This window comes from Rattus rattus, chromosome 3 (assembly GCF_011064425.1).
Source record: "Rattus rattus isolate New Zealand chromosome 3, Rrattus_CSIRO_v1, whole genome shotgun sequence".
Taxonomy (NCBI): Eukaryota; Metazoa; Chordata; class Mammalia; order Rodentia; family Muridae; genus Rattus; species Rattus rattus.
The window spans coordinates 69,090,555-69,116,315 of record NC_046156.1 but is presented as its reverse complement, the minus strand read 5'-3'; the positions used below and the strand labels follow the sequence as shown (position 1 = coordinate 69,116,315).

At 45.8% G+C, this 25,761-nt stretch overlaps 2 protein-coding genes across 2 annotated transcripts in view; both read right to left on the bottom strand.

Annotated features, from left to right (window-relative positions):
* Nucleotides 1-1,260, bottom strand: part of Fhdc1 (FH2 domain containing 1) — a 37,391-nt gene extending 36,131 nt beyond the window's left edge. The window contains exon 1 of the mRNA XM_032898165.1: nt 1,157-1,260. The gene's annotated coding sequence lies outside the window, so the exon portion shown is untranslated. The remainder of the gene's footprint in view (nt 1-1,156) is intronic.
* A 14,774-nt stretch (nt 1,261-16,034) lies between these two features.
* The window catches only part of Arfip1 (ADP ribosylation factor interacting protein 1), an 83,150-nt gene continuing 73,423 nt past the window's right edge, over nt 16,035-25,761 (bottom strand). Inside the window, exon 9 of the mRNA XM_032898164.1 lies at nt 16,035-17,812. Coding sequence (XP_032754055.1) covers nt 17,657-17,812 — 156 coding nt within the window. The 3' untranslated portion in view covers nt 16,035-17,656. The remainder of the gene's footprint in view (nt 17,813-25,761) is intronic.

Sequence of the window (25,761 nt, the reverse complement as noted above, 5' to 3'; positions counted from 1 at the left end):
GTCTTTGGGAAACTCGCCCTGAACGCGATTTTTTACAGTCAGGATGGAAGCAGTTATTTCCCAAGTCTTGCCCACCACCTCTTTTGGTCTCTAGCCCCGCGGTCTGGTGGATCCACTCACCAAAAGGTCCTTGGCTCCTCCGGCTCCCGCTGCGCTTAGCCCAAGCCCCCCGCAAGGCCACTAGCGTCCGGCAGTCGAGCAGCCCAGGATCCCGGGATAGCAAGCGAGCTCCGAATGGGCGGTCCCCGCACTAGCTCAGAGGCCGCCTTATCTGGGCCGGGAAGGCGCGCGTCCGGGCGAAGAGACGCCCACACGCGCCGCGGAGGATCCCTAGCGGGGACAGTAGGGACAACCATCCCGGGAAAGGATCGACCCTCCGCTTCCAGGAGTGCCCGGCACTCCCCAGTCCCGGACCAATTCAGAGGCCATTGGAGGCCAGCTGCGAAACCCCTGGGGCTCCTTCGGTCGATCCGACCCCGGGTGGCTCATCCTGTCCAGGCTTCCCCGCCCAAACCGGGGTCCCAGATCTCAGCGGAGTTCACGATTCTCCGAACAGTGGCCGCCAGCCGCTTGGACTACTGCTGCGGCGACCCCGTGTGGTCCCCAGCGCGGACTCCAAGGAGAAGGGTTCTCGGCCGCACTGCGGCTTTGCACCAAGGGATAGGAGCCCGCGACAGAAACGCGAAAAGGAGTCTCCTGGGCTGGGTACGAAGACCCGGGACGCTCGGGAACCATCACGCTCCGGGACCATCTGTGACTGCCAGCCCGCCACTCCACAAGCACCGACGCCACTTCGGAGGTGAACTTCCAGGGAAGGGTGCAGTCAAAAGAAGCCTAACCCCACACCACGGTGGCAGGGCGAGACCTCGTTGAGAGGGGCTCCTGTGACCTGCGCGACCCGCATAAGTGTCATGAAAGCTAACCAAACCTCCGAGTTCCCACCCGCGGACAGCGTCACACAGAGCTCGGGGTCCAATGCCCGACCAGTCCCGCGCGTTTGCGCCTCGGGGCACGGGGCCTGCGCTCCTGGATCGGGTCCCGGGAATCGGGAACAGAGTTCGCGCTTCCCCGCATCCTCCCAGCTTCGCCGCTCAGCTCCGCATCCCCGAACCCAGCCTCGCAGCCCCGGCTCTAGCTCCCGTCGTCCCGCACTCACCGCGCCCCCGCTCCCGGCGCCCGCGCAGCCTCCGCCCGCTGTCCCGGCGCCGCCGTCTCTCCGCGGGACTGCAGGCCAGGGACGGTGAGGGGGCAGGGCGGTGCGGAGGGGCGGGGCCGCTGCAGGTAACAATGCTGTCTACCCGGCTGCTCCTCCAGCCGGCCGCAAAGGACAGCACGCCCTTTCCTGCTCGGCTGCCTCCCTCGCTCCCCCTTCAACCCTAAGAGCACCGCCACTGCGCTCGCCCTCGCCAGCTCCGGGCTCCGGAGACTCGAAAGCCGCCGCCCAGCACGCTGCTCCTGGCACCTGAAGACCAGCTCCGGGCTGGGCGGGCAACCACAGAGGTAGATGGAAATTGCTGCAGGGAGAAGATGAGCCTTGGTGTCCTAATGGAGCGAGGGGGAGGCGCCAGTCGCTACTGAGCAGGTCACCGCCTTCCACAAAAGGAACCTCTGCGGCAGTCTCCTGGACACCCTACCCTGCGTACACGCATGAACACTCCACACACATTCGTAGGCACGCATGCCCTCTCTCTCTCTCTCTCTCTCTCTCTCTCTCTCTCTCTCTCTCTCTCTCTCTCTCTCTCACACACACACACACACACACACACACACACACACGAACGAACACACACACACACACACACACACACACACACACACACACGCACACGCACACGCACACTCACACTCCCACACCTCCGCGCACAGCACACTCAACTCACTGTAGCTTCTCTTTGGAGCTTAGAGCGTGTCAGGAGGGCCAGAGCGCTCTGGAGCTCAGATCCTCTGTGGGGCACAGCAAATCGCCTCTTCTCCCACTCGCCTCCCACCCTTTGCTTCTCCCTCCCTCCTTCCCTTCCCTTCCCCTTCCCTCCCCTTTATTTTCTTTTGTCTCAATGATGGTAACAAACTTTTCAGATTTATTAAAGAAAAAAAAAGTCTGGCAGAAGTAGCTGAATGAAGGAGCTCTGTCTGGGAATGGGAAGAGCCCGCCCACTCACTGGAGGAAACAGGGAAGTCAGTCTAATCGCATTTTTTTTTTTTTTTCTCAAAGTGACTTGTGACGATGCCAGGCAGAGAGCGAAGTGAGTAGTCAAAGAAAACTCACCCTGGACAAACCGGCTGCTGGCATCTCAGCTGCCGGGGCGGGAGGCGCCCTCTGCGGGAATGAAGTCATCCTACCCTTTTCTGGGTGCGCCCAGATAACCGACCAGAGCGTTCCTTTCCCAAGCTCTGGGGCCTGAGGACTTCCAGCTACTCCACCAGGTTCTCAGGGCCTGGACTCCGACCTAATTCCCCACCTCCTACTGCGAGCCTTGCACAGGACAAGAGAAGGTACTAGTCCAAACCAGCCCAGTATCCAAGACCCCAAAACTGCGTCAGCCTACTTCTTGGCCTTCTTGATGGTTCTTTGGCCATTAATGTAGTTCATGATTAAACACGATCCACAGACACTGAAAATATCAAGGCTGGCCTCAGGCTGGGAACTCACGATAGTTCAAATGAATATTGATTGGTTCCCAGGCAAAAGAGTAACAAGCATTATGTGTGAGTGTGTGTGTCCTTTCCCTTTTTATTTCATTGCTTATTATGTTTTGTGTTCTGAGACAAGATCTCTCTCTAGGCCTAGCTGTCCTTGAACTCAGTCAGTACACCAGGCTGTCCTCCACCTCACAGAGAACTGCATAGGTCACCGAGCCAGCTCCCCTTCCCCTTCTTTAGTCTGAGATTGGTCTCTTCCAACCCTGCAGGCCTGCAGGCCTCACACTGTAGGAAGCATTGCTGAAAGACCAGTTCCTTTCTGCTGCCTTTCTGTGGTCCCGATACCTCAGAAACTGAGGCAAGGAATTCCCTTTAGCCCAGGAATTTGAAGCCAGCCTTGGCAACATGGTGAGATTTCCAAGAAGAAAAAAGCCACTTCGGAGGAGTCAAGCCCAGTGGCCCACCCTCCTCCCTCTGGCTTTTGATCTCCAGCTTCGTTCTGACCCACAGGCCTTCCTTTGGCTTCTCTGGCCCTCCCTGGTGACCCTTCTTTTCCTCTGAGTGCAGTCACAAGTCTCTTCAACCCTTGATCGTCCATTGTCTATTATCATCCCCTGGGGATTGAGTCTGACTTCAATCTGGATGCCTTTTTGAAAGAAAAGCAGTAAAACCGAACACACATGGCCTTGGGTTTCCATCCTTGGAAGGGGACAAGAAAAATGAGGGTCAATTGTTTTCAGTTATGTCAGCAACTTAGATCCACATCAGTCTGACGGTGATAGAAGTCCAGATTCAATGCCTGGAAGTCAGTCACCCTCCCTCAATCCATCCCTCTTCCCTCTTTCCCTAATGGCTGGCTTGGGAGGTTGAAGTCCCACGCCACCATACTAACCCTAGGGCGAGGTGGTCTGCATTGCCCATCTGCGCTGACCACATGTGGGACACCGCATGTCTTCCTATCAATCACCCAGCAACCTTCCATTTTGATTTCCACCTAAGGGAAGTGTAACTGGACACCTGTGTCCCGAAGCTTAGACTTCTTCCTGCTCTTCACCAAATTCATTCACCCAGAAACTGCTGTGGGGTAACTACACAAACAGGTCGGTCTTAAGGCTTTCCACATCGGCCTGTGTACTTCTGTGGGTCGTGTGTGCATAGATGTGGCCTTCAGTCAGATGATGCAGGGGCACCCTGCGTCGTCTCCTGCCATCTAGGCCCCCCCTTCCTATAAGCAGCTTTGTGTGAAGCCCCTCGGGATAGATCTTGTTTATTAAGACTTGATTTCCTTCTGCACAGTAGATGGTCTGAAGAGCTCTCCAGTCTGGGAAGCAATATATGCATACGCTGTCCACACCTCCCCTAGGTTTGCCGTGACAGCAAAGAGCTTTGCTTCATCTACAGTAGGAAAAGGTGCCAACCAGCCTGTGGGAGAGGCTCAGGGGGCTCCTGAAGCAGTGTGCCTGAAGGCAGCCCGGGGACCACATTCGTGGCTGCAAGGTAGATGCTAGCGCTGCTGCCGCCCCTGGGGAGGTGGTGCGGCCAGCCTCTAAGCAACCAAGACACTCTAAGTATGTTAGTTACTTAGTATGGCTAGGGCATCACCCAGAGCCAGCAGAATGGCTTTCAGGACTACCTACTTTTCCTGCTCTCTGTGCAGCTTGCTCTGTCTGCCCTCTTCTAGAATAGTCTTCCAGAAAGTTCCATTCCTGTCACCAAATGCATTTTTTTTTTCTTCTGGCTTCTACTTCTGAGACACTCTCAGTTGCCCCACCCACCCAGCCTCTACCCCTCCACTCCATAGTGTTTAATCTGTCATTAGGAACCACGGACTGAACAAAACCTTCAAATTGGCATGACTCCATTTCGGCATCCATTCTAAAGCACATTTCATCATTATAAAGCAGACTTATTTGCTAAAGGAGTAGATTTAGCCTATGTGCTGACTCCACTGGTCCCTGGGCACCCTGAAGTCAGTCCCCCCAGGCACACATCTGAGGCAACAAGCTGATTTTAAATCCATCTTCCCATCCCCTCCCTTCGTTCCTTCACCTATGTTTATAGTAGACTGGTGTTTGCTGAGCTGTCTTTTCATCTTTGTTCTTCAAAGATACACCTGATGGGGCCACTTGCTCTTGGTCTGAAGCTGCAGAAGGAAAGAAATGGCCAATTCTGTAGTTAAATCGTCCAGCAGATAAAGGAAAGGCTGACAAATCTACCTAGCAGCTGCCACTACTAAGAGAGAATGGGGCACGGTTTCCTCTAAAGAGTAGAAATCACGGGGTTGGGGATTTAGCTCAGTGGTAGAGCGCTTGCCTAGGAAGCGCCAAGGCCCTGGGTTGGTCCCCAGCTCCAAAAAAAAAGAACCAAAAAAAAAAAAAAAAAAGAGTAGAAATCACACAACAAACGGGGCCTGCAGATTGTGGATATCAGTCTGGATGTGAACTTGACCTAAACACTGGAAAAATGCAAATGTCAGTCATAATATTCCATACAAGTTCTGTGAGGTTCACCCCCATTTTTGTTCCAATAATTCATAAAGCATGTGGCGAAGCATGTGGCATGTGTGTGTGTGTATGTGTGTATGTATGTGCGCACGCGTATGTGTGTGAATGTGATGTGTGCATGTAATAGAAGACCATTTCAGGAGCCAGTTTTCTCCTTCTGCCCATGGGATCTAGGGGATGGAACTTGAGTCACAGGCTTGGCGCCTTTAACCCCGGAGCCATGTTCCACTCAAACAACATTTGCCAACTTATTTTCCCAGGCTCCAGGATTTAAATAGTAAAGTTGCCTTTACGCTTAGTAAACATTAACTGGGCTCTGGTCATGAAGAGTAGACCTTTTTTTTTTTTTGTCAGATGCTAAGCAACACTTTCCAAATGTTCTACCGCATGTGCTTTCTCTGTTAGTATCCATGGCAGCAGCATCCACACCGCCCACCACCCGCCCCGAGGTTGTGCAGGTACTTGACAGTAACTGTAGCCCTTTGAGGTAAGGGTCAAGAGACTAAAAATAACTCTTACCCAACATAGGTATGGGGTAATCAGATATCTGAGGGCCCTTGTCCCTGCCTGCCTGGAAGGAAATTGTCCACTTATCCCTTTCAGGTGTGTATGTGTGAAAGTTCTGGAAAGTGACCACAGAAGAGGCAAAAGGAGAGGGAGACAGTCTTATACATTGAATTTCCTCAGAAAGCCTTCACCGTGCCTACTGTTTTAGTTTATCCCCAGTTCAGTGTTTAGAGCACGTTGGCTGTGACAACAACATTCCAACTTGGAGCAGAACCCATGACGTTGAAATGGGCTGTAGCAATCCAGCCCTTCTTTCCTTCTCCAAAACAAGCATGTGGGCCTGGATAGACGTTAGGATGGTCAGATGCCTGTTTATTTTGCTACTGGCTTTAGCTTTTCAAGTTGTTTACCCTTCCAAGACGCTAGAAGAACAAATAGAGTAATTTGAAGCCATAACTCTAATTGTATAAGCAGTTCCCAAACAAACCAAGGAATCTGAGAGAGAGAGAGGAGGGGGGGAAAAGGGGGGGGAGAGAGAGAGAGAGAGAGAGAGAGAGAGAGAGAGAGAGAGAGAGTTTTCCTGTGGGAATGCTATGTGAAGACTTTGTAGGAGACATAAAGGTAGGAGAAAGGACCAATTGTTGACTTAGTAACTTGTAAAAAAAAAAAAAAGCCCCTTTGCGCCCCTGGGAATCAAGAGTATACTTAGTTTAATGAAAGCTTGGAAGATAATGCTTTTGCAGTAAGTCTCTGTTTTTAATAATAAGCAGGTTTAATAATCATACTTAGGTTCCAATAGGTAATAATCCAACCAGCCCACAATAATACGTGTTTTGTTTTGGCTTGGCTTGCTTTCCGGGCTGTTTGCAATGGACCCCAAGGCTCCATGCAGCCTAGACCCTAACCAGAATCCTCATGCTTCTCAAGTGGACACAGAGAAGTATCTGTAACCACTTTCCTGAGCAAGCACAGAGGGTGTTTTGTTGCGGATATTATTGGTCAAGTTCAGCTTGACATGGGGTGCAAAAAGAATCCTATGGAATGCTCAGCGTTGTAATTAGCTCCTGTTTACATAGTTTTGTGAGCCTGGTCAGACTAAGGTTGAAAGGGAGCTGCGTCTGTTGGGGTTAAGGCTAGGAGTTACCTTTCATCCTTTCTTACTGGCTTCCTTCTGAAGAAAAGGGTACTAAATATTTGACAATCAGTATCTTAGGATGGATGGAAAACATTTTCTAACATTCCTGAGTCTCTTTAATGGAGTGTTTCATGCATACAATCAACTTCTGTGTGGTAGCTATTAAACGTTTAATTAGCTAATACAGTAAAACACATTTGTACAACGGACTCTGCCGTGATGGCTTCCCCGGCCTGGGCTGCAGAGAGGACCGCATTAACTGCTTCACATTTTCTTTTCCTGAAAGGCGGCAGAGTTTCTAAGAAACTTCAGTTCCTCAATACACTCAGGACCTTTGTGGAAGGCACAGGTACATGAATTTAGGGTTTTGAATGGCCATGCTTCTTGTAGGGTGACTGGACAGTTACTCTGGGTGTCTTCTTTACAAGAAGGAGGGCAATGGATTCAGGGCAAGCACACCTACACACGAATTAGTTTCATTTTTATGCTGGAAATGGCAACACACACACACACACACACCACACACACACACACACACACATACACACACACTGCAATTTCTCTTCCCAGGAAAATTGCAAGCTACTGTGAATTCCTACTTAACCAAAATTTGGGACCATAAACGTTTACAGCTTTAAAGAGAGTTTGAAGACTGCAGAGGACAATGGTGTGATCCACACATCTCCTCCCCAGTCCCCATTCCCCACCATGGGGATTTGTGGTGTCCAACTTAACCTACCTACCTTCCTTCCTTCCTTCCTTCCTTCCTTCCTTCCTTCCTTCCTTCCTTCCTTCCTTCCTTCCCTCCCTCCTTCCTTCCTTCCTTCCTTCCTCTCTTCCTTCCTTCCTTCCTCTTTCTTTTATAAGCACTGCTCTGTCCATAAGGACCCCAGTTTCTGAGAGTGGCTGTTTTGTCTACTGGGCATAACTAGGTCTAACCTAAAGGAGCTCCTGGGGACGGGAACCCTGGGATCTCCATGCTGGTGGCCCAGGGTCTACAGAACTGCCTGACGTTCAGGGACCCGGGTGTGCAGAGGTGGGGTAGGTGCATCTAAATGAACAGTCAGCTGGGAAACTTGGAGCAGGGGCTGGGCATTGAGGGAGCTGAGGAGATTCTGACTCATCCCAGTTTTTATTAGCATCCAGACTTTTAATAAAAGTCACACACTTTTAGCCAAAGCTGTTGAGAAGACCCACAAGGGCTTTTATTTAAAAAAAATACTTGGTATTTTTGGATGTGTCTCTGGTCATGCAGTTTCTCCTGCATTGAGCTGCAATAAAGGGCATATCTTTCAAAGCTGTTTTTGAGCTCCTGAAAGCCATTTGTATAGCTCCTGAGGTCTTCCTGGATGACCTCAAAACAGTCATGCGCCCTAGACTATGTATGTGCCTGTATTTATAGTCCTCACATTTGACGGCTGGGTGTTCATTTCTTTTCCTTCTAAAAGGAAGCACTTGGGCTGGCCTCTAGTGGGAAACTGAGGTTGTAAACAGCTTGATCTTCTAACAACCCATCTCACCCTGAACCTACAAGGCTCAGATGACTCTGCCATTTCAACTGCCCAACCCTAGGGTTGAGGGGAGCTAGTCAGGCAGGAGAGAGGCAGTCTTCATGATGGCTGGAGGCCTGTGCTCTAGAGAGCTGTTTTATATGCCCGCTCATGCAGTAGACACAAGACCACCCCAGACCAGTGGACCTAACATGGCCCAAGATAATAGCTATCTGATCTATGCATTATCCTAACGGCATCCCCATATTAACTTTGCAAAGCTCTCTGCTGTCATCATGCATCTGACACCGGGGCAAGCACATGAAACTATTAAAAGCTAGAGAGGGTAAGTAAACCCTACTCCAGGAAAATCCCCATCTATTCCCAGGATACCCACCATAGAACATCCAGAATCCTTCCCTCTCTTAAGTTTGCCCTAAAGTGAGCTAGCTAGAGACGGTGGGACTGTCTCTGTCCGTCTCTCTGTCTCTCCACACTCTCTCTTGTGTGTACTTAGACCCTGTAATGAAGTTTCCCAATATTTTCCCCTGGTCTCACTTCTGCATTCCTTCTCTGATGATAACCTGAAAACTCTGGGACGATGAGCCCATCTGTTCTGTCCCTGAGAGGTCCCCAGCCATAATCTGCTGATGAGAATGTCACTGGGCGAAACTGGACTGGTAGTGGGAGTGGGTGTTAAGCTTGAAAGCCTACAAAGGGATTATTGTGCTCTAAAATGGATTGATGTAAGGTTTGGTTGGGCAGCAAGGATGGGGTTGTGTTCATAGACCATGCTGCAATATACACCCCTTCTTCCCCTCAACAGCCACAAGCGCAGAACTGAGACTTCCCATCTGGTTAGCCAGCTGCTTCCATACTCAGCCATCGATACGTTCTTCGAACTGGTCCTTCTCTTCCCTACAACTACCCAGTGACAACAGGGGTCTTCGGTCACTCAAGGCCAGAGGCCTCAGTAATAGGAATTCCTTTTGCTGAGAGGGAAGCCACTGGGAAGGCTACAAAACGTTCACAACAGCTCTTGTCTTCCACAGGCCTCTAGAGTATGGAGGGAGCCATCAGCTTGATGCAAGCTCTTTGAAGCAGGATATAAAAACATGAAGGCAACAGTCAGGCATCATAACATTTTATGGTGAACTGAAGAAACGCAGGCTTGCACAGGCCGGTTAACATTTCAGAAGACATGCCGGTGCTTGACCTAAAGCAAGGCGGCCCACAAGTGGACTGAAAAACAATACTAGCTCTCTCTCACAGGGCTTGAGGAGGAGAGTGATGAAGACGGTTTTTTTTTTCCAGGTGGAATAAAAACAAAAACAAAACCCAAAACCAAACAAACAAAAACATAGCCAAGAGGATGGGGACCGAAGCATTCCATGTGGAGCCTCTACTGTTTTAGTTACCCTGAGAGAGGGGAGGACCCCTGACTTCAATTGGAGAGAGACTATGTATGCCCTTGGGAAGAAGGCAGCTTGGCTCTTTTCAGCCTGGAGCTGAACTGCTTCCATGAGCCAGGCATAAGGCTGCAAAGAGGACCAGAGGAGGAAAACACTAATACTGAGATGTCAGCAGGTTAACAATCGTGAATGCTTCCTTAGCCGGGTGAACCCAACTCACCACCAGCAAGCAGGAATTCACAGTAAAGAGTGAGCTCCAAGAACTAAACAGGCAGAGTTCTTTCTAGAATAAACCAAGGTCGTTGTGGAGGTCGCTGGCAGGGAAGTCTGAAGTGGCCTGGACTACAAGGACTTGTGTTGAAGGGGGTGGGGGGGACTTGTTTTCACTGCTCTGCTCATGGGCACAGACAGGGACTCCGAAGTCTTGAAAACCCCAACACAGCACAACAGCCCATTATGTCACTGCAGTTTTGTTTTAAAAGGACAAAGGCAAGTTAGGACCCGAGCCTGCTGCCAGCCTCAGTGCGGACTTTTTCCTCTCCTTGTGAGTTTAGGCACCATCTCAGTGCACCAGTTTGTCGTACTAAGAGCTGCTCATCTTACTATTTCTAACTAATTCCTGACTTTACAGCTGGCTCAATAGGAGAAAAACGCTAACTGAAAGTCACGAAGCACATCCCGTCTTTTTGAAAGGTAAATACTGAGATGAGGGTGGTGGGGATGCTGTCCTAGGGTCAGATCCAGACGAGCAGCATCGTCACGTCTCACTAGCAGAACCGCGGATTATGTTTTTATAAACCTACACACAGGAAGTCTCAACACTGAGTGGGAGCCTGTCCTCCAAGGAGAGCCTGCTGGCACCTGACTCAGGAACCATGTGGTCCTCTTCAGGGTGTTGGTGGGACCAGGCGATGAAGGTCAATGCTAGCCGTTCAGCAAATACTCATGACTGTTTACACTCACACTTACAGCTCCAGGGATAGCAGCAGTTCTGTAGTAACCATCACCATGGTTAGTCCTCCCTGCCCAAACACCGCGGGGTTTCAGTGTCTTCTTTTATGAGTAGGAGCCAGTTAGGACATTTGGGTCTAGAGTAATGCTCCCAGTCTTATCTGGGAGAGGATGGGTGGAAGAGGGGACCTGCGAGAACACACATGTCTAGGATTCATCTTTATACAATCAGGCTACTCGATTAGCTTATTCCTGTAGCCAAGGAAAACCTGGCTACCTCAAAAGGTACCTTTTCAGGTTAAAAAAAAAAAAAAACCATTAAGCAGTCAGGTAGAATTTAAACTAGAAAGTTAGTGTAGGAAAGTACTATACTATACGCTTGTTCACGAGCAGAGAGCACACAATCGAGACGGAAGGAATCATCCTAACTCGGCTAAAATAAAGTTATCTTTGTTTTGGGCCTAATTCCCTTGACCGTTCCAATAGCTAGTTAGAGAAGAACCGAGGAGAAGGGTGGGGAGTGCCCGGCTTAGGGAATGTGTTTGCGAGCTTCGGTCTCACTTCCTGGACACATTCTGTGCCTTCACGGGCCACTGCTGTCCTCTCTGCTCCTTTCACATGGTGGGGTGGGCAGTACCCACTCTAGAACTATGCACTATAATATAGAAGTGTCACTGACTATATTAAAAAAAAAAAGCCATTGCCACCCTAGTGGGAGAAGAAAGGTTTGTTAGAATCCTATTGCCTTTCTAGATCAAACTGCCACTTAAAAATTAATTTTATTATGAAAATTTTAAGAAAAGTTGATTACTACTATTAAACCCCACATACGCACCTCCCACCTCATAGCACTTTGCCATTACTTTTTCCTGCTGGGCACCTAAGGGCATCCCTTTAAATCCAGCACTTAGGAGGCAGACGGACGTGATCTCTTGAGTCCTGGTCAGCCAGGGATATAGAGTGAGCCCTTGTCCAAAAACACCGAAAAAGGACGTATGGCTATGCACCAATATGCTGCAACCAACCACTTTAAAGGCAAAGTTCATGCTCCTTCCACATGTGCTGTGGGCACACATCTAATAATGTTATCCCCATAGTGGCAGAGCTAAAGACTTCATGAGAAACCTCTCACGCATCAAACACAGTCAAGGTAATCAGCTGTTCTCTCACGGTTTCATACAGCTGTTTGGCTTTTTAAACTACGAACTACAGAGTCAAGTCAACAACATTGCATGTGTGCCTTTTCCTCAGAGGGCGGTGTCTGGCCATAGCATTTGCATATTTCTCAAGGAAAGTTGTAATTACCTCCCCTAACTATAGGTAATATGTATAGGTGTATATGTACTTTACACACACACATATGCACGCATGCGTGCATGCACACATCTTTCTAGCACAGTCAGAAATCATTTAGAGGGAAAATAAATGTGAGTGTCTGGATAGCTCAGCAGGTAAAAGCATTTGATGCCAAGCCTGCTAACCTGAGTTTGGGTCCTGGAACCGTGGTAGGAGGAGAACGGATTCCTGCAAGTTGTCCACTGTCCTCCACTCGTGCTGTGGCACTGATCTGTCCACACACACAATAAGACAATGTACGCATTTTAGGTGAGGCAGCATATATAATTTCTCTTGGGTATTTTTCTCCGTTTCAAAAGTGTCACGGTTTCGCATCTCTTTTCAGGTAGCTCAACGGGACCATTTACCACCGTTTCCTACCTCACTGCTTGCTGACCCCTCTATGAGACAAGCAAAGTGACTTTTCTCTTTCTGTCACAATGAGAGTCTGTAGTTCCTTTGATGGCTACTTCAGACACCAAAGACACCAAGACAGCATGAATATGACATGGCTTGCTTCTCCGTTTGCTGTCTATGCTGCCCACGGTGTGTTTGTATAAACAAAGCCAGAAGCAGAACAGTAAGAAAATCTGTTACAGAAGGTCACCTTTATGTGTGTGTGTGGTCAAGAGCGATGTCTGATGTCTTCTCTGTAGCTTGGCATAGGTCTTTGAGAGGGTCTTCACTGAAGCCAGAGCTCTCCCATTCACCTAGCACGGTGGCCAGCAAACGTCCGTCTCCACTTCCTCAACGCTTGATGTTACAGGCAAATGGTTCCATAGTTGGCTTTTTTGGGATGTGAACTCAGGGGGATGTGCACAGAAAACTTTCTAAGGGGTTGGGGGGCTCAGTGGTAGAGCGCTTGCCTAGGCGCAAAGGCCCTGGGTTCGATCCCCAGCTCAAAAAAAAAAAAAAAAAAAAAAAAAAAAAAAAAAAAAAAAAAAGAAAAGCACTTTCTAACTGAGCATTTCCCTAAGCACCTAAGCGGGCATCTTACTCCTCTCAGACCTTTTGTTTTGTTTTTTTTTCAGATAGGTTTGTTTGGCTCTGGCTGTCCTGGAACTTACTCTGTAGACCAGGCTGGCCTCAAACTCAGAGATGCCCCTGCCTCTGCCAAGTGCTGGGAACAGGGTGTACCACCACTGCCTGGCTCTTAGGCCTTTCCTGTGACTCAACAATTCATGGTCATTTGAACAGACTTCATTAAATTCACGTCTTTAACAGAAGGCTGTATTTCCCAAAAAGCCTGTGGGCCCTAGTAGAAGTTTTAAGTGTTTTTCTTTTTGGTGGTCAGTTTCACAACTGGCACCCAAATTCCCAGCTCCAACAGTGTATTAGTAAACTAACAGCAATGGTGCTGGCTTCTCAGACTGGGCCTAACTTCTCCTCCCAGTGCGGATAACAACAGTAGCAGACAGTTCTTCCTTCTTATATAGAACCCTGAAGTGCAGCCTTCGTGTCTAGTACATCTGGGGTGGACCACTGGGCAGTTTATCATGAAGAACCACTTATGCAAGGAAACCTGCTGGGCAGGAAACCTTTAAGAGAAAATACAGAATTTAGTGAAAGTGGCATAGATTTTCTATTTTAATAATAGCTCCTGTTACATTGTAATAATAGTTAAGATTGTATGGCATTGGGAAAGCAAAACTAATTTAAAATTAACTACATCTTTGATCAGAAAACAGTGAATTCATAACTAGAAAGCCCTAGACCAACATAAAAATCTGTAATTAAAAAAATCAGATATATATTTATTTTTTTATTTATGTGTATGTTGTGCTCACTAGACTTATGTCAACTTGACAAACTAGAGTTATCATAAGATCTAGCCGTGAGGCATCTTCTTAATCAGTGATTAGGGGGCACACAGTTGGGGGGAGCAGTCTCTGGGACCATGGTTCTGGGTTAAGAAAGCAGGCTGAGCAAGCCGTTAAGCAGCACCCCTCCTTGGCCTCTGCATCATCTCCTGCCATCAGGTTCCTGCCCTGACTCCCATCACTGATGAACAGCAATGATATGAAAGTATAAACCAAACTAACCCTTTCATCCCCAACTTGCTTTTTGGTCATGGTGTTTCACTACAGCAACAGACACCCTCATTAAGACAGGGGTGCATCAGTGTATGCTATTTATGTGGTGCCCTTGGAGGTAAAAAAAAAAAAGGGGAGTTGGATCCCCTAGAACAAGCACAGGCAGTTTACAAGTCTCTGACATGGGTGCTGGGAACCGAATTCAGGACTTCTGGAAGAGTAACCTGCTGCGCTCTCTCTCGGTCCCTTACCCCCACTGTGTGTGTGTGTGTGTGTGTCTGTCTGTCTGTCTGTATGTATGTATGTCTTTATAAGAACATGCTTGTGTGTGGAAGGAAGTCAAAGCACAAGTTGCAAGAGTCCCCTTCCACAATGTATGTGGTAGTTTGAGTGGGTCTGGTCCTAAGTTATATGCTTGGTCCCTAGGGAGTGGAACTATTAGGTGTGGCCTTGTTGGAGGAACTGTGTCACTGCGGGTGGGTTTTGAGGTCTCTTATGCTCAAGCTTGCCCAGTATGGCACACAGACTCCTTCTACTGCCTGTGGATTAAGATGTAGAACTCTCAGCTCCTCCGGCACCACGTCTGACTGCATGCTGCCATGGTGATAATGGACTCTGAAACTGTAAGCCAGCCCCCAATTAAATGTTCTCCTTTGTAAGAGTTGCCATGGTTATGGTGTCTCTTCACAGCAGTAAAACCCTGAGACACACTATCTGAACTCAGGTCATCAGGGTGCTCTTGGTGTTGACAGTTGGTTAGAAATCAAAATCCTGATCAGCTCTGAGAAACAAAGATGCCATTCTGGACACTGCTTTCTTGTTAAAACCAAGCAAGTGCATCTATCTCGTTTCCACTTCAATCTCTAATCAAATTGTAAAGTTATATGCATACCAAGAATTGTCTTAAACCAGATGTCATGATTTATCAGTGCCCTTATCTTATCTGCCTACCTGGACACATCAGTCTTTCAGGTAAAGTCAATGTGCTTTGCCCACATTTGCAGGGGTTAGGGGGGCAATCTGGGAGTGACTTTAAAGAAGTCTAGACTTAACCAGACTGTTCCGGCAAGTCTGGGGTCCTTTTCAGACTCTGATTTAAAAGAACGAGGGCCAGAGAGGTGGCATACTGCGTGCTGGATGTGCAAGCACGATGCAGTGTGCACCTGAAGCTCGGCGCTCGGGTGACCGGGATCTGGTTTCCTCAGTGTCTGTTTTCCTGGAATAACATCTGTTTCAATGTGAGAAAGCCATGCCCCACCCCCACTGTTCTGAGGCTCATCTCCAGACGCTTCAGATTTAGTTTATCTTCTGGTCATCAGCTCCCTTTAGAACAGCAACACCCACGAAGTGACTGCTGATTCAATAATCATTTCACTTTCTACATTGTTGCTTAAAATATATCTCAGTTCCTACATATGCTTCCTACATATGGGCACATTTTACTCCTGAAAACAAACCAGCAACATAGAACCGTCTCTGAGGTGTGCATGCACTCTGACGGCCTGTCCTCTCTTCTACAAACAGACCCTAGAATAACCACTGGTTAGGGACATTTCCACCCGAGTTTATCAGACCAACAGCCCAGCAGCTTAGGCCCCTAACTTCAGGCCTGCCAGGTGACTTCCGGCAGATGCAAGGGAGCCCCTGGTCCCCTGCTGACTTTGATTTGCTACAGTAGCTGGGAGCCACCTGTGAAACCAAATGAACACACCACTGTCTGGCATGAGGCTGCACTTCTCTTCCCTACGTGCTCACTATTCAGAAATCACTGTTGTTTTTAGCTTTTCTGAAAAAAATCATTAATCCATGAGTCTATTAATATTTAGCTCCTCCACTACAACTGTCGTTGAAATCTGGTGAGGCTGCATGTGTTCAGCGCCTGAGAGATTCAGACTGAGAAGAAACAATGACTTAGAGGATGGCAGAGTAAGAGAAGCACCTTTTCCCCCTAAAGATCAGAAAAGAATATTCTCTCAAGTTCCAAATAGTTACTTCTTATTTAAAGTTCTGAGGCCAGGGCAAGTGGATACTGCAGCAGCCACTTTAATAAGAGGACAGGATTCACACAGAGGCACACTCGGAGTGTAACTAACCATTGCAGGTTACTCTGCTGGAAGAATAAAACAGAGCTCTCAGAGTACACGTACACAGGAGGGAATGATTTAAAACAGGCTCATGACTTACAATCACATCACATTATATTAAGCACTCAAAACAGGCGTATTAATAAAAAAGGCCAGCTAAAAATGTAACACATCATACAGTCCACAAAGGTCACGTATGACAGTAATTTTAAGTACTTCATTTCGACACAATAGAAATAACAGGTGAAGTGGTATCTCTGAGAATACTCATTTATACGTATGACAAAATCAAGGAACTTTACATTTAACCAAGATTACATCACTGAGGAACCACAGTAGACACGCCAACCACATACATAAGACCAAGTGCTGCACAAGTAACCCAGCACCGGATCCTCCCTTCCTATGACCGCCACACACGTTATACAATCTTTTCATGAACCAAGTGGAAAACATTCTCCCATCATCCCCTTCTTCAAGAGGAATCAAGAGAAACCAAACAAAAAATTAAAAAGTTGGTTTCGCCATCCTCCTCAAGTGTGGTTTTATGAGGACAAAAGAAAAAATCCCTCCATTACAGAGGAATCGAGTCATCTGTAGGAGTTTCTCCATGTATGTACAATGGTTGGGCAAGAATTACTGCATCTGCGAAGGCACGTATCTGTGATTTAAGGCTTAAGTGGTATAGCCACGCATGGAAGCCAATGAACATGGTCTGAAAATTCTCTTCTATCAAAATGGAATTTACTCCCAAACTAGCTGTTTAATGTACAAATTTCTACTCTAGAAACTGCTAAGAATTTCCATTCTGTCCACATGTAAATAAAAAAAAACCCCAAACAAACAAACCTACCCCTCTTAAGCAGATTTCATTATAAATCAAAATTGCAAACACAACTGTCAAATTCATGAGTTTAAATACGTTGTAAAAATTATGACAGTGTGACTCCCGGGCCTTTAAAAATATCTAAACAAAATTACAGTGTTACAAATTAAATTTTAGAGTGTGTCTGCAACAAGCTATGGGCCAATCAATCATTTATTCAAGCTGTCCCTGGGGTGAGACTGCAGGACACCATAAAACTTACTCTGCAAAATAGCTTCTTTTTTTAAAAGATAATACACAAACATGAACTTCTTAAAGATGTTGAATATATTCATATATAAAATATCTGACACTGATACAAATCATGTAAACCTCCCTTGGAAAACTATAGCTGGCCCTCATTTCTGGGACCCAAAAAGCCTTGAACTTTTATCTTGTCAGTGCAAATCTATATTAAATATTTCAAACTACAGAAATAGCCATCAACCCTCACAGTACAAAAAGGATTTCTCAAAAAGGAAGATTATTATGTTTAGAATTATAGAAATTATGTTTACATAAAAATCACCTACCTTCCCATCAAATTTAACAGCTCAATTGTTACGGTATGAAAAGGGAAATTAAAAGCTATCTGTGCAGGAGCCACTACGATGGTGGTCACCTCACACCTCCCACATTACTTCACTCTTACTAGTTTATTAGTTGTTTAACAATACACTGTCCTTCTTTCCTGGTGAGTTTACTGTTCTTCAAGCCAAGACGGGGCATCCACTCCTGGGGTTTTCAATTTGACATGGAACTGCTTAAGAGTCTGTTCAAGCTGCTTCTGATTCCCAGCAAAGTAGGCAGCAACAGCACTGTGGAAAAGGACCAGCTGATTGCGTAACACTTTAACCTGTGGACAGGGCAGAGAGACGGGCATTATAGCATGGGTAGCATACGAGACAGTGAGATTTACTACACCTCTAATTTAAGTGTCACCCAAAGAACCACTCTAATATAATGACAACGTTCACAAACACCGAGTACATAATGTCTGCTCAGTGACCTTTTCACTACCCAAAGGGGACAGGTCGACTTAGATGTTTTGTTTTTTGCATTGCAGGAGATAGAATTCAGGAACTTGCATTTGGCTAGGAAACTACTCTACCAATGAGCTAATACCCAGTCCTGTTAAAATTTCCAAACAACATTATTGAGAATATTAACAAAAAATACCATCATATTTTTTCCCGGAGTTAGGTGTATTTAAAGCATGAGAGGTATAGAAAAGGGAACATTATCTACAATTAGCATGCTACAATACAGCACCAGATGCACACCAGCTATAGGCAGCTTTGAGACAAGCTTTATATAAATCTGAAGAGGCTGAGTACTTTTAATGCTGCCCAGAAAGTCAGTTTATTTAAACTCATATAACAGTTATTTCCAACTACTTACTACTTATAGTGATACCAAGAACACACCGACACTGTTTTTAGATTGACTCTTTACACACCCCTGTGAAAAGGAAAGGTGAACACGCAAAGAGCTGATTATAGAGCATATAAATGACTTGGTAAGATGGGAACACCTCTACATGCAATGGGAAAAGATTGTAGAGTTATTTACCAAGGAATATAGAGAGAGGCACATGGAAAACTTCCTGCATCTTTAGTTATTAGGAAAATCTCTATGAATCCCACATTGTGACCCTACCACTGGTAATGATAGGAGTGACTGAACTCCAGCACAGTCTGTGGAACTGTGAGTGGAAAAGCTTGTCAGTCTCTAACAGTTAAGCACACGACTCATCTGTGGTCCAACTCCTCTACTCCTAGATATTGACCTAAGAGAATGAAAACCTAGGTGCATACAGAGGGATGCTCGGTCAGGCTGGGTTAGTGAGAGTCAGGGGATGATTTACTCGATAGCTTCAGAGCAGAAACACTCAAATGTCAACCACAGTGACTAGGCACATTGGGGCATTCCCATACGATGGATAATGTTCAACAACAGAAAGAAACATGTCACTGATTAATTCAACACGCGTGAGCTGCAAGAACCCAGTGCTCTGTGAAAGAAACCAAGAGTGTAGGTTGCTTGACTGCATTTTTATAAAATTTACAAAGTATGTTTCCCTCTGCCTAAGGCTTTCCCAGCAGTGACCTACTAAGGGCTCAAAGTTACTCTCCACTTTGCTCTGCTATCAAAAGTACTACTATACCTGTGCTTTGTGCTTCTATTTCGTAGGATTCTTGAACTACACAGCAAATGAGGGACCACCGTATTTTGACAGTGAAAGACTGCTAGCTGACTGGCACTGTGCTGTGCAATCAGGCGCTGGGCCTTGGGCTGCTCTCTGATGCACTGCACACTGCTTTGGCTATTGAATAAAGAAGAGCTGGGCTGAGACGATGGCCGGGTGGGAAGAACACGAGCTATGTGAGCATGAAGAGGAGCATCCAAAGCCTTAGCAACTGCACTAAGGGGAAAGGAAAGAAAAGAAAGGAAAGCGAAGCAGCACTGCATGGACGCCTACAACCCGAATCTTGTGGGCACTGAGGCAGGAGGCCACTGGGGTTTGTTGGGCACAGCCCTGCTCCATGTTCAGTGAGAGATCTTGTCTTAAAGTAATAAAGTTGAGAGCATACAGCAGGACACCCAAGGTCCTTCTGTGGCCTTTGCATGCATGTATGGGCCACCCCAAACTTATAAAGAGAAACCATTATAAAAATTAAATAGTATTAAAAAAGCAGTTGCAAAACAATTTCAAATGATTCAAATTTATAAAAATCTTATTATAGGTTAAACAACCCAATTTGAAAAAAAAAATTCCCAAATACCCAAAATCTATATTTTAAGTGTTGATTAGGACACAAGTAGAAAGTCTCCTTCCCACTAGACTTCATGCATGGTCCAAATGCAGGACCGTACATGGCTCGCCATTAGGCTACGTGTAAAGGTATGTCCTTGAGTATCCCCTGTGCTTAGAACTAGGCTTCTTCTCTAACACTTCATCGTACATATGTGACTATTCCAAAATGCAAGAAATCCAAAGTGCACTGGTCCAAGCAGACCTAAGAGACGGCACCTACACTTGTGATATCTGCAACATCTGCACTATAATAATGTAATAATTTTAACACTGTACAGAGGTATTTCACTCAATAGTGCACTAAGTAAATTTATTAAATAAACTTTGTATTATTTTACTTAACCTGTTTCGTTGGGGGTGGCACTGAGGGCTGAACCAAGGTCTTATGATTTTGAGATGCACGCTCTACTACTGGGTCATGTCTCCAGCCCCATAGGGAATCTACTGGGTCATGTCTCCAGCCCCATAGAGAATCTTCCAAAGAAAATAAACAGAAAGAAAAACAAAACTTCTCAGTTCAAAAAGCCAAGAAATGCCTAAGGCTAGACCTCCAGGAGACAGACTGGACTGTGAGGACTTGGGAATGTCACACTCCTGGATGGCTGCATGCTCTTTCACCCAGTGTAGCAGCCAGCACTCACGAGACCATAAGCATTGTAGAACACTTCTAAGCAAGAATTAGAGACCAACACTGGGGGCAGAGCACGCCCAAGAGCAGCGGTAGTGGAGCAAGAACCTAGCATGAGGGTTGGAGCATACAAGAGGGGCTTTCTGAAGCTATGAGGACAATGCTGAACTTGTGAGTGCGTGTGTGCACACTGCTAAGGACAGAAACCAGGGCCTGTGTATGCCTGTCTATCCATAAACTACATCCCGAGCCCCAACACTAAGCTTTCATAGGTCTTTCTGTACATATAAGGCAGAAAAAGAAACTTAATGAACTACTCATATCTATAGAAAAAAGTCTGTGGTTAAAGGGATACATAAAACAACAAAAACAGAGACTTACCAAGAGCAAGAAGGGTAACATAACTATTACAGGCAAAAATGTGACAGGCAATTTGACAAATCTTTAAAACTTAACACCACAAAGAAAGAAAATGAAATATACTAAAGCACAGTGTGCTCTGTTACAAAGAACCCTTATGAAGATCTGCTAGTGAACAGACCAATGAGACCTACAGGAAGCCAAGCCAGCACCATCTGTCATGTGCCCTAAACAGACGACACAGTGCTTAATTGTTAAAGGCAGAACAACTCCCAACACACACTACTGAGGCAGAGAGGAACCAGGCTTTCTTAATGAGCTGCTCAAAGATGACACCAGACATTTCCTCCCACCTCCACAGCATCCTGGGAAGGTTAGCACTATGAGGTTGCTACAGGAAGTCCTATGGGTGAGCACTGCCCTGTAGACAGTAAGGCTAGACCACAATCCTTATGCACACCGGACTGCTGTTCAACCCAAGAGCTATACCTCAGCCTTACACACACCTAATTCAGAGAATTAACTTAACAACAGCCATAACTTAACAACAGCCATCACCCAGTTAAAATAAGTTATTAGCCTAAATAAATATAGTCATATTGTGAGGCACTTCAAAGTAAATTACCCAATAAGTCTAGAAAATAGGAGTTACATTAAATATACCCAATTCCTGGAGCAAAAGACTAGCTTTAGCATATGCAACAGGCATGCAACAGGCCCCAACTGCTAGGATATTAACACCCTGCTACTTCAAATCGACATTTTGTTTTTTCCTCGTCTGTCACCGATCTCTCCAGGAAGACACCAGAAGAAAAAGCAGATCTGAGTAGGCCCTCTCAGCCTTCCACTAGGCTCCTGAAATATCACGTCGTTATCTCACATGCCTGTCAGGCTAAAGCAACTATGGGCGGAGAAGAAGACAGTATGGTCAAGTGAGGACAGAAGAGGAGAGAGCTCCATGTCTGACTCATGTGATTCGATTCAGCAAATCACAGCTGAAGCCTTAGGAAATGGTAGTAGAGAGCTGAGAAGGCACTGCCTCGACCATCTCAAGTGCACGCACAAACATGCACGCACACATGCATGCACGCACTCGTGCACTTACTTCTCTACAAGTGATGGCCGGGCATCTGCAGCCTCAGCTTCTCCAGCTGTGGCAGAAGCATCTCAAGAGCTCATACTTCTGAGGCCAGCCAGGAGCATACAGAACACATCTCAAACAACAAACAGTCAGTGCAGAGGTTTCCTCTCCTTAGAGATGTCTGCTGTCTTCTATACTCTTGACTTACACCATTAGTGCTCTTCCTCCATCCTCCCTTACCTCCCACATGGCTGTGTTCGGTTTAGATGTGATCACACAGATTCTGTCTCCCAAGGTTATCCTCCCATCATTATATTATCACATATTATGCATTATTATATTTTCCCACTATTCTTTTAAGAGCTGTACCTTGAACAGCAGTGTAACAGTGTGCTTAACTAAAAGCAGGACTCTGGAGCCAGTGAGGAGGTTTGAATTCTAGTCCAGTTGTGAGACTTCAGGCCAATGGCTAAACCTCTCTTGTAGGAACACGGTCTAAGAAGAAGTGTGTGAGATTTCTGAGTGCTTGAAGAAAACTCCAAGGGAAAGACAAGAGTCTTGTGACTTCAGCTTCTTCAGAAACACAAAATTATTCTTATGTTTTTGTACCCCTTCAGGGTATCAGACAGGAGTGAATTTACTTCAAATTATTCATCACAACTGGCTATTATTATTTGTTTATATGCCTCTATGGAAAATTATGTTTTTGCCACGTGTGTCTTATGCTTTAAGTGCAGCTTATCTATCACAGGTGGCCTGCCCTTGTGATTGGACTTTACTCACATGACTCCTCTTGACCCTCTGAGTATAAACTGTCAGATGCTCTGAATAAAGTTGGCTATTGCATGAGACTTTAGTCTCCCTCATTTATCCATTCTATTCTGCCAGGTTCCACTGGCCCTAGAGCAGTAAGCACTCTCTAAAACAACAAAATTGTGGATTACATAGATACAAATATGTAATATACAAAACCCTCCATTTACAGACTACTCGCAGAGCAGTGTCCACTGACTAAATGCTGGGCATATGGATTCATTGGAGGAGTGTTTCTGTGAGGTAATTAAAGCCAGCAGCAGTGACAACACAACACAATGCTTTACTGAAGGGGGGGCCTGGTGACATGGGAAGGGGGCAGGTGGGAAGGAAGAAATCTGAAAGTTGTTGGAGGAAAGGAAGCCATGCACGACATTTGCTGGAGCATCTGAGTTCTTAAAACTAATTTTCAAAAGAAGCTGGGAGAGTTAGCAGGAGTCTTCTAGAAGAGTTTGACAACCATGGGCTTGAGAGCACTGGATACACAGAGGCTCAGAGGCAGGCTAGGGCAGAAATGTCCCAGAAATGATCCAGAAACACAGTGAACAGAATCCCTCTCACTCCATTACTCCATTCCTGACCTGGTCAGAATTAGTTCTGTCCATTCAGGTGTTCCTGAATCCAGAAGGACAAACAGTGTATTGGGAGTGTGGGCAGGTATTACTGGTAGTTAACTCCTTAAAGTTCTCTAACAGACAAGAGAGCTCACTGAGCTAGTGTCTAAGAGTGGACAGAGAGTCACGCAGAAAGCCCCATGACTCTGGCATTTGGACACTCTGCAGTATAGAACCAATTGAAAACAAAGTCCCATTCTCACTCACCATTATTCACAAAACCGTTTTCTTGAATAGCAATGCATTATGACATCATGGAAAACTAACTTTTAAGAAAAATTATGAATCTAAAGTCTTATATAAATTACAAAATTCTGATCTCATTTTCTTAAAATTTAAAAACTCCAAGTTCAGCTTTAAGAAGGAAGAAAGGCTGGGGCAAAGCTCATTCAGAGTACCTGCTTAGCATGTATAAGGTCCAGGGTTCGCTGTTCAGTTCCACAAAAGAAGAGAAAATCAGGATTTTAAGTTTAAGAGGACAGAAAACCAAAATGTTTTTTAAATCCTTATCAAGTTGTTTTTCTGAACACACACAACAAAGCACAGACGAGTTCTGACAGGAGCAAAGTGCCAAGTCATGACAAGAACCCAGAATGCTCACAAGATGCAAAAAAAAGTTAAACTCAAACACTACTACTGACTTGAGATTCTACTCTGAACTCTTCACCAAATGTAACCAACCCAAGGGATAGAAACTACTAAGGCTTAGTCCAGGTCAATAGTGCCCCATTTCAAATCTCAAACTGACCACTGATACACAACACAAAACCACAAAACCAGGCAAACCAACTTGAAGATGCTCAAGGCTAACAGTATCGGCGAGATGTGGAGCGGAGGACCCCACAGACACCACCGTTTATAGAACAGGCACGGTCTAGCACCATGGTTTAGAAGGTGAATCCTCTTGAAAGTAAAAGGCAGAACTATTTATTACATCTCCTCTACCTTATCCAACAGAAACCCAAAACGCCAACCTCCCCTGCACATAAGCTGCCCACTTTTAACCAGAAGAATCAGAAGACATACATGCCTTGTAGTCCTAGCATTTCAGTGAAGACAGGAGGAGGGTCAAACTCAGTTACCCTCAGCTATTCTGTGAGTTCAAGGCTAGCCAGCTGGGCTACATGAGACACTGTTTCTAAAACCCAAACACCAATCCCTAAACCTACCAACCAACACACGTCCTTAGAACACACCACTTTGCTGAAAATACGAGCACAGCTGATAAACTAACCTGTTCAGTCTGGTGTGCCTGTCCCAGCCACAACTGGATGTCATCTCAACTCATCTTCTGCAAACTGCTCTAAGCAGTTCTGGGTAAGATTTGGATAAGTCTTATTTCAAAATCAACTCTCAACTCACAGTTCTCTTTGCTCATGTTTTATAGACTTTTTTTTTTTCTTGGTCTGATTTCTGAAGAGGGAAGGAGGCAATACCACAACCACTAAAGACTTCTCCACTACTTGGGTTTAGAAGGAAAAACAGTAATGTGGACGCTGGAAACCACTATCATATGTGCAAATATGATTCCTACTTTGTCCTTTAAGAATGATGGGAGGTAACTCGTGCTTAGGTTAACTCATTTTCTCTTCCTAGCACAGAAATGATCACCAGGCTCTAAAGCAAAGCAGGGGATTACAGGCTGTGGCTCTCTATTTGGAAAGCAGAACTCTTACTTTGAGACTTATTCTGGAGAAATGGTTAGGCATGTTATTAAAAAGATAGTCTAGCTGTATATATTTTGCTTTTTCTTTAGAAGAAAATTTAATTTGAAACATCTCTTTGTATGTGTACACATATACCAGAACAAACATGGCCTAATCCAAGGACAACCCGAGGTAGTTACCTCTCCCCTTCCACCGTGTGGCTCTCCAGGATTAAACTTGTTATTTGGTTTGGAGGCAAGCTTCCTTACCTGCTGAAATATCTCATTAGTCCAGTATCTGTTTTAAATAGGAGGGGCTGATTTTTTTGTTTGTTTGTTTCTGTGGCTTTTTAAGTGAAGTCTCATCATCTCACCATACTGCCCATGCTGGTCTAGAACTGCCATGCTAGTTCAAGGCTAGCCCGTTCTACAGAGTGAGTTCCAGAACAGTCATGGATACAAAGAGAAACCCTGTCTCAACACCCTAGAATGAAAAGCTCCCTCCTGGAGGGAGGCTCATAAGGCTACCGGGAAAGCTATAACTATCTTAAGACACTAAACCTCACCACAGAAGAATCCTTATATCCACACTCATCGCTTTTCTATTGACAACAGCGAAGAAACAGACGCACCCAATGCCTATCAACAGATAAAGAGGATACGGTGCCTATACACAATGGAATCTTACTCAGCTGTTAAAAAAAAAAAAAGGTATTTTTAGGAAAATGGATTAAAAAACCAGAAATCATTAGGTTAAGCAAAACAAAGCGGATTAAGAAAGACAAATGCTGCATATTCTCTCTTACAAGTGAATGAAAAAAGGAAGTAAAATGGAAAAGAAAAGAA